The sequence below is a fragment of the Mastomys coucha genome, unplaced genomic scaffold, assembly GCF_008632895.1.
Source record: "Mastomys coucha isolate ucsf_1 unplaced genomic scaffold, UCSF_Mcou_1 pScaffold18, whole genome shotgun sequence".
In the NCBI taxonomy this organism is placed as follows: domain Eukaryota; kingdom Metazoa; phylum Chordata; class Mammalia; order Rodentia; family Muridae; genus Mastomys; species Mastomys coucha.
In genome coordinates, this window is record NW_022196900.1 from 108,131,768 (window position 1) to 108,140,966 (window position 9,199).

Sequence of the window (9,199 nt, forward strand, 5' to 3'; positions counted from 1 at the left end):
GGGAGGGAGGGAGGGAGGGAAGGAAGGAAGGAAGGAAGGGAGGAAGGAAGAAAGGTAGGTAGGTCAGATTGTAATTCAAGTCAGTGCTCCACTGCAATTCCCCAAAGTGACATTGCTAGGAAAAGCCAAGGCTATGGTAGCTGGGAGCTCTCCCCAGCCAGTGCCCCAAGCCCCCCATTGCCATGGCCCTGCCAGGAGAAGACCTTATAGCAAGGGTGTCAAGGCTTCAGTCCCTCCACCCCAGTGCCCCAACCTTCTCCTTCCACAGCTATGTGAGGGACCAGGTAGCTGCCCCTTGATCACCTTCTCATCACAGACGGTGTCAAGCGTACTGGCTGTATAAGGCTGACCCATGGAATAATGGGGATTTAAAAGGTGAAGTTTAAATCCTTGAAGGGGCTTTGCTTCCCCAGACAGCAGATCAAACCTTGGAACTCCTCAAACCTTGGAACTCTTTGCCCAGAAAGGGTCCTGCCAGACCTTACGCCACTGGGGTTCACCTCAGAAATGGACAGTTACCGACTGAAGGAGCACTTTAGAGGGTAACGGGGATGGGTGATTAGCAGCAATGATCCCAGGCTTAAGTCCTGGGAAATCAGTGTGGTTCTCGGGAGAGCAGGTTCCCAACACCCAAAGGCCTAAGGGCAACTGTGAATGAGAAGTCACTGTACCCACACGTGCACGCTCTCACACCTCTGTGCAACTGTGAATGAGGAATCCCTGTGCCCACACGTGCACGCTCTCACACCTCTGTGCAACTGTGAATGAGGAGTCCCTGTGCCCACACGTGCACGCTTTCACACCTCTGTGCAACTGTGAATGAGAAGTCACTGTACCCACATGTGCACACTTTCACACCTCTGTGCAACTGTGAATGAGGAGTCCCTGTGCCCACACGTGCACGCTTTCACACCTCTGTGCAACTGTGAATGAGGAGTCCCTGTGCTCACACGTGCACGCTTTCACACCTCTGTGCAACTGTGAATGAGGAGTCCCTGTGCCCACACGTGCACACTTTCACACCTCTGTGCAACTGTGAATGAGGAATCCCTGTGCCCACACGTGCACGCTTTCACACCTCTGTGCAACTGTGAATGAGGAGTCCCTGTGCCCACACGTGCACGCTTCCACACTTCTGTGCAACTGTGAATGAGGAGTCCCTGTGCCCACACGTGCACGCTTTCACACTTCTGTGCAACTGTGAATGAGGAGTCCCTGTGCCCACACGTGCACGCTTTCACACCTCTGTGCACACATGGCCGCTCAGGGGCATCTACCAACCTTTCAATTTAAAGGCCCTCCCCCTCTTTCCCTGCCCACACTGCACCACTTCTCCAGCCCCTGCTTGGTTTCTTCCCCAGGCACATGTCCCCCCTGGGTGGCTGGGGAGAGCACCAGGGCTTTGCTTTCCCACTTGTTCCTGTCCTGCCCCGGCCCTGCTAGAACACACGTTCTATGAGGACAGGGTTTTGTCTTTTCTTCTCAGCAAATTCCCAGTGGAGAGAGAGATCAGGGCAAGAGACAGAGTGGATGCTCACTCCTGGGTAAGCTGATTAATCAATCACCTGCACTTCTTTTCTTCTTTCTTTCCTTTTCTCTTTCAAAGAGCAACAAATAATAAACTGCGTAAGTCAGCCTCTCTAGCGTGGTTATAAGCCAAGTGACTCAAAAGAAGTATTATTTGGTCCAGAGTTTCTCCTCTCACTCTCTCTCTCCCTCTCCCAGTCAGGGATTTATTAAAATTAAACAGATTAGATGGAGCTCCTGATACTAAAACTGCTCAGCAAAGCCTGCGGTGGGGAAGTGCCGAGCAAACACCAGAGACATTTGTCTCTAAATTGCTCTAAATACCTTCTGCAAATGAAATTCTAACCCAGCTGCGTTTGAGAGAGAATGAGGACTAACTGGCCATTGTCGGTGGAAGAGAAGATCAGACAGTTATAATACTGACAACGCACTGGGCTAAGGATCTCTCAGCAACCATAGATTTTGTCTCAGGTTACCCCGGGTAATCAGCTCAGCTTTTAGGCTCAGCTTTCCCCTGCTTCAATGCTTTGATGAGAGAGCTGAAATCCCCAAGCTTTTATGATTAATTACTCCCTATAGGTACACATATTTCAAGGAAAATCTCTTTTATGGCATGATGCTTGCAGAGTAGAGAGGCCAGCCAACACACTCCAAATTTTAATAATCTGCTAATGATGGGGGCGAGCACCATGCAGCCAGCATACATGTGGCTCCTTCATGGGGACCCTGCCTTGGGTCTGCTGCTAAGCAGCTGCCGTGACTCAATGTGTGGGCCTGAGTGTGGCCCTGGAGCAGCTTCAGCAGGATGCCACGGGGTGCTTACAAAGTGCCAGGAAAGCGTCCCATTGTCTCTGGTCCAGTAAAAATTTAGACAACCGCTAGAATTTTTAGGCCAATATTACAGTTTTTAAAGAAAAAAATTGTTTGGGGCTGGGGTGATGAATGCCACTCCCTCTGCAGTACGAAGCCCTGTAAGTAGCTTCCTAGATCTCTAGAAAAGCAATTATCTATCCAAGAAGGAAAAGTCTGCCTTCTTTTTTTGGTTGGACAGTTGGTTTTGTCTTTAAAAAAAAAAAAAAAAAAAAAAAATCCTATATTCCAACAGAACCAGAATAAGTTCTATCTGCTTAAACAACATAGAACTAGTCAGAATCCACTTTATCCCAGCTTACAGAAATACCATAAAGGTGGTAGGAATTTACCACTACAATCTGAAATCAGACAGCCCCTGGCTTGTCCGCATCCTGACTGTGTTGATTCACTGTATTCTTCTTGCCTTTTGTATCTTTGTGGATCTGTACTGAAGCAGCTCACCCTCCTAGCCCAAGCAGGTCACTTTGTAGTCAGGGTCACCAACAAGCTGACCAGAAAGCAGGAGTCCTCAGTGTGATTCCAAGGCAGCTCTGCTACTGAGTGCTGGCTGACCATCATGTTCTTGATTTTTCAAATCCTGCCATGTCTCTGCTCCATTGTGAATGAAGAAATGTGCATTCCACTGAGGACAGTCACCTCGTCCTCCCTCCCACCCACATGTGTGGACAGCTGTGAGCAATCCTTGATGTCATCAGCACCTGTCTCTGGCTTTGACTTCCACCTGCCCCAGTCCCAGCCCCAGCCCCTTGGCCGCTCTACACTGCCAAGGAAACCTGTACCTTTCTTCTTAAGAAATGCTCTCCTGGTGGCAAGTGGGCTCTGCCGGACCCGAGAATTCTGTAGGAACTTCACTGCTGTGGCAATCTGGTGGGGAGATAGAACAGAGAGTAAGCTTCAGTGATCTGAAATTCAAGGCCCGAAATCTTGAGTTCCCAAGGCCACAGACAGAAAGATATTGCTGGGATCAAATATATAGCAAGCTGCTGCTTAAAGTAGAAATCCACCTAAACAGAAGGCTAGGTTCTCCTGGCCTCACTGCTTCCTGTATCTGAGAGAACAATCTCATCTCCTTGGCTCGGCATTTTGAGCTGCACTCCACTTTTCCTGTCGTCCTCCCTTGAGCTTCTTCTTTAGCCACACTTATTCAGTTACTCTCCTGTGCCATGCACGCCCATCTCTACCTGTCTACACATTATGCAATACACCAACCACACTTTTTGCACACATGCCTGCAAACATGTGCACACACACACAGAAAGAGAGAGAAACGGAGAGAAAGAGGGCAGAGCCCCTTATCCAATCTGTTCCGACTCCCCAGAGCTTTCCCAAGTCAGCAAGCCCTTCCTTTGGCTCCTCCAATTCTCTCTGCTCTTCAGTGCTGTAGTGTGCACCATAGAATTGAAGACATAATTACACTGTCTTCTCTTCTCACGTTCAGGCTGCCTCCCCCAACTACACGGGAAGGAATGGCAGCAAAGAGACGATGCTCCCTGTACAGTGCCTGGCAAAGTACCGGAGCTGAGGGAGGTTGTAAAGAAGACACACACATGGCTAGCCACACCGGTGCCTCCAATGCAGTAAAAATAAATTCTGATTAGCCTTCAAAGGGCCAAGTTTCCGATTTCCTGGCTACAAGCCAACATGTTGACAGAATATCTACCTACTCCTGGTATGAATATTATTTCATGAAATTTTCATATATACAAATAAGTCAAGTAGGGATGGAAGAGGCCTTAACCTCCGTATCATGTGCGAGGCATGTGTTTCCGTGCTGCCTGACTATGCTCCATACTCCACAACTAGCACTGGTCCTACAGAGTTGGAGGTGCCAAGCTGCTCCAGTAAGAAAAGGGGGGCTAGTTAGAATGGCTAGCACAACTCACCTCATCAAAACCAAAAGGAAAGCATGGTCTCCTGCTAAGGTAGGGCTAACGGGGCTTGCAGCTCACTTCTTGGGGGCCAGGAGTAAGGACGTTTCTGTGATCCTACAGTGAGGGCAACCCTGAGCTGAGGGTCAAACAAATAGCAAGCCCTGTGACTGGGGCTGAAGTTCAGGTTGCATATCCCCTTCTGAGACCAGGGTTCTCAGAAACAAAAGACATGAAGATGGATCAGGAAGAAAGAGAAGAGGGGGAAGCCAGGGAAACTCCTGATTCTCCAGATAAACCTTCAGTGGGAGGCTTAACCCAGGCCTCTCCTTAAAGGCTAGGCTCAGCATCTGACCTTCCAGATCTGGATCTGTCACTCATGAGATACTGCTCATCTCAAGAGCACAGCCAGCTCCCTGTGGATGATGATCTGCCTCCGACATTGCAAACAGCCCTGACCACCACCACAGACTGCAGGACAACCAACAACTCTAGGCTAAAGAAAACTCAATGTGTGAGCTTGTAGAACCCCCAAAATGGTGCTTACCCTCTCAAGTAGATCACCTCAGGTTACAGGGGAAAAAAGAAAAACATCTAACAAAGCTCTACAACATAGGACGAAGAGACTGGAAAGCGAAAGGTACAAAGAAAGGGCAAAGACAGAAAGAAGAGAAATAGGAAAAAAGAAAAGAGAATGAGCAAACAAGAAAGGGGGTAAAAAGAAAGGAGGGGGAGAAAAGAGGAAAGGCGTGGGGGTGGGGTGGGAGATACACTATGCTCCAGAAAGAGGGGGGACGGGTACACATCACACAGGCCCTCTGGGGTCACCACCAATCCGCACCACTCAGATGGCTGAGCGATAATTGTGTTCACCTGAGACAATAATACATTTTCCCCATGGAGGAAAATGGCAGTGCTAGTATCATGCAGCAGGCAGGCTCTGTGGCTGCCATGTGTGTCCTGGGTGTCACAGGAAATGTGGATGAACAGGTCTTGGGCAAGAGATGTGAACCGCACAGCTCCTGTCATTCACCCATACAAAGAAAAAGCCTTCGTGCATCCTTCCAAAATTCCCCATGATAGAGCAAGAAGCCAGAATCCGCACTGAAGTGCCCAGGTCTCACCTTGCTCTTCTAATACAGTCCTTGGTATATGCATTTCTGGTCAGAGAGCAAAGTTCTGATGGGTTTAATGGTGCACTCAATGCAGTGCTTGGCGCATTCCATCAATTTTTTTTTAAAAATTGCATCTCTTATTTCTTTAAATACATTAATCAGCCTAGTGTAGGCAAAACGGATCCATCGGACAATGCAATAAACATGAATTATCATCTATCCAACACGCATAATGGCTTAAAAATACATAATAGCAGGTGTAGTTTAAATGATTAGTTATTACACCTGTGGTGGGTCTGATTCAATTGGGAAAAATCATCTTTAATAGGTTAAAAGGTTTAGATCACCATGCTTTCCTTAAAGTGGCTGCAGAGAGGGGATGATGGAGTGCTCTGCCATTAGTAATTCATTTAAGAAAAACGTGGGGGATACAGCAAAGAACAGCATAAACGAGCGAATCCAATTTAAACATCAGGTAAAGTAGAAAACACCTTTTAAAAAAGCAAGATAAATGAATTTGGAAGGGAGATGAAATTGACGTATTTATTTTAACGGGAATTTGACAAAGTCCCGGCACACTTCAAACTTGCAAAAATATGAACAATTTCTTTTAAAGTTTCCACTCACTAATTTCAAGTCATATAAAATAATACTGCCAAACACCTACATAAAGTGGTTTTGAGGCTTGTTTATGTTCCCCTTGATCTTTGTCTGAAAATGCAGGCGACAGGCAAATCACATATTTAACAGCATCGCTATCACTCCACCACATGCAAAAATATAAAGCACCTAAACTAAGAGCCTCAAGGTAATGTGCTGGGTAAGAAAGATGCCCAGCTAAGCAGCTACGTGTAGGTGTGAGCACACAAGCCTCTCTCCTCCTCTCTCTAATTATTTCTCCAGCCACTCTTCACTCTTCCTTCCCCACAAGACACTAGCACACTGACAGGGGGTGGGGGGCGCGGAAGGGGGGGTTTAAAGGACTTGTCTAATCTAGAAGTTTATAGCCCTATGATTCATGTGGTAAAAGATATCCCAAAACTCCTTACCCACAATGCAAAGGTCTTCGCCCACTCCATTACCTGCCGAGGTGCTCGCTGTGGGCCTCTCAGCAGCTCCCTGCGGGGCACTTGCCATTGACTTCATGAATCAGTTCAGCTGACTTCTGTCTGCAAAGGTCCAACACACACAGCCTTTGCTGGACTCAATGACGGGAGCCTGCGGCCTATCCTGGATTATCATTTGCTTTTCTAATTAGAGGATGAATGTGACTGTTCATGGGTTATATTTGTGCCCAACTAAATTACATAAATTCGAGCCCAATCTTCCACCTCAATGTCAAAGATGTAAAACGGAGCTGGGGCTTTACTGCACATGTTGTGGGAACGTGGTGAGCCTCGGAGAACTCACTCAGGCACAGCGCTCCTGATGTCACTGCTGAGCCACCGGCTGTGGAGTCCAGTCCTTGACTCTTTGACTGAGTTCTTAATGAGTGAACCTCATATGAGCAGTAGCTAGTTTGATTTTTAGAATTAAAGATGAACTTTGAAAACAATCAAGAAGCAAAGTTTCTCATTTCCCCTAATTGTCTCAAACGGCAAAACAGAGCAACTCTGCCAACCACCAACTCCGTGATTTTAGGAAAGTTGTCATTTTACTGCTTATCCCTTTAAAGGAAAAGCGAAAAGGGGGGATTCTCCTCTCTGCAGTCTTTGGTTATGTTGGAGCCCCTGACAGTTACTTAGAGAGGAAGCGGGGGAGGTTTCAGGCTATAAAATACCTTTGGATTAAAGGTAACCGGCCAACTGAGCAGGATCTGTATGGGAGACCAGGATCTGCAACTACACAATGAACTACACCATGCGCTCCGGGTGATGCTGCTACACACGATGCTCTGAGCACTGAGCAGGATCTGTATGGGAGACCAGGATCTGCAACTACACAATGAACGGAGCACCATGCGCTCCGGGTGATGCTGCTACACGATGCTCTGAGCACTGAGCAGGGCAAAGCCTGAAGGGAGAAGCCAGGATCCGGACAATCTTCACTGAAGACACACTTCCTATATGCTTGCCATTCTCCCACAAAGGACCACTGTAATCTTCGGAGCACAGGTTATTTTCTGCTTGAGGGGGATGGGAGAGCCTGCCTAACAACAAATCCAGGGACTGAGGGAGTCTCAAGCACTCTGCACCTGACATGTAAGCCCTGACGCACTCTCTCTGGTGACACTTATTTGGAATGCCACCAACTCCAGCACTCCTGTGTACTATGCACACATCTATCTCCTAAACTGTGAGCATTCATTAGCCAGCTTAAAATATTAAAAAATATTCAAAAATTAATGGCCTTAACAACCCTTAAGCCACGTCCTTTTTAACCCAGAGAGATGGCACCTAGAAGACAGGGGGAAATGACCAGCACGCAGGCATGAAACCCCACTCCAGTGCCCCTCCAGTGCCCCACCGCTCCCACTCTGCTCGCTCACAAGATTAAATTGCCTGTGAAAGGCTCCTCGCTCCAGCTCTAAAGCAGACACCCAGAATCCTGGCAACGGGCGCTAGAGCAGAGCTAGCTCCAGTTTTAACAAGGGCTGACTTCTAAAAGCCAGGCAGTGTGGAGGAGAGAGCCCTTGTGAAGCAGAAATGTTGCGTTTTAGTAAGAAATCAGTACTCTGTCAGGAGTTCCTTGACAAATACGGTCATCCGTGGCACAAGGAAATAGTTGCAAAGCAGCTGTTAATCAGAGGAACACATCGTAGAACGCTGATGCTAGCACTCGTGAAAAAATGCAACGGGCTAATTATGAAGCCATATATCTCACTAAAGAGGCTGTGTGCCTTGAGATTCGAGGCAACACACACTCAGATCCAGGGTCCTAGGACAACATAATTCTGGTTTTCTGCATTCAGATTCCTCTCTGATCTACAGTTCACAGTTACAGGCTCTCTATTCTTTCTCAGTTCTTCACTCTTTCTAGGTAGGACACAGGCTAGCAAGGGAAGAAGTAGTGGCAATCACAAGTCACATTCCAAGACATTGCAGGAACACATCCAAAAGATGACAGAGCTCAAGTCAAAACAGAAGAAAAGTCTGTGAGCCTGCAAAAGAAAGGGAATGTTGGGACGGAGAGCAGGTGTACAACAGAGCCAATGTGTGGCAACTTCAATGCAATGAGGAACAGCAGCAATAAACAGAAAAACAGAAACAATGCATCGGAAGTTGAAGGGAAGAAAGGGATCTTCTAGAGAGCTGCTACCCAGGCGTGAAATTCACCGCAGAAAAGCCAAGGGTCTCACAGCCAGGTACAGGAGGGAAAGTTAATATTCAGAGGAAGGCTCGGTCAGCCAAAATTCAATACGATTTGCTGCAAGGACAAGGAGTAACAGGCTCCCCGAAACCAGACTAGGGAGGGGGAAGGGCGCCACGACACAGTCAGAGCAAAACCACTAGAATGGCAAGAGGGGAATAACCTTGAGGTGGACATGCAGTCAGGAACCCAAGCACAGAGCCAAAGTGCCCCCTAGCCGGAGCCAGTGGAGATGCAGGCCAGAGGTGGCCGCTTGGCTAACTCACACAGCCCAAATTAAGTGTTTTCACTCAGGGAAAATGAAATGTTTTGCAAGATGAAACAGAATGAAAATTGAGGTTTTAGGTAATTACTAGTTGGCATTTACATATCACGGGCTGGTTCAACACCTATTCATTTTCCTCTTTTATTTAAAAAATTGCTCATTAAAAATGAACAGATGACAGTGACAGGGTTTTGGGGGTTTTTTTGGGTTTTTTTTTTTTTGGTTTTTTTTTTTTTTTTTTT

The 9,199-nt window shown here is 47.3% G+C and overlaps 1 protein-coding gene across 1 annotated transcript in view; it reads right to left on the reverse strand.

Annotated features, from left to right (window-relative positions):
* Window positions 1-9,199, reverse strand: part of Pex14 (peroxisomal biogenesis factor 14) — a 143,516-nt gene that overhangs the window by 78,264 nt on the left and 56,053 nt on the right. The window contains exon 3 of the mRNA XM_031379478.1: window positions 3,180-3,264. Coding sequence (XP_031235338.1) covers window positions 3,180-3,264 — 85 coding nt within the window. The remainder of the gene's footprint in view (window positions 1-3,179; window positions 3,265-9,199) is intronic.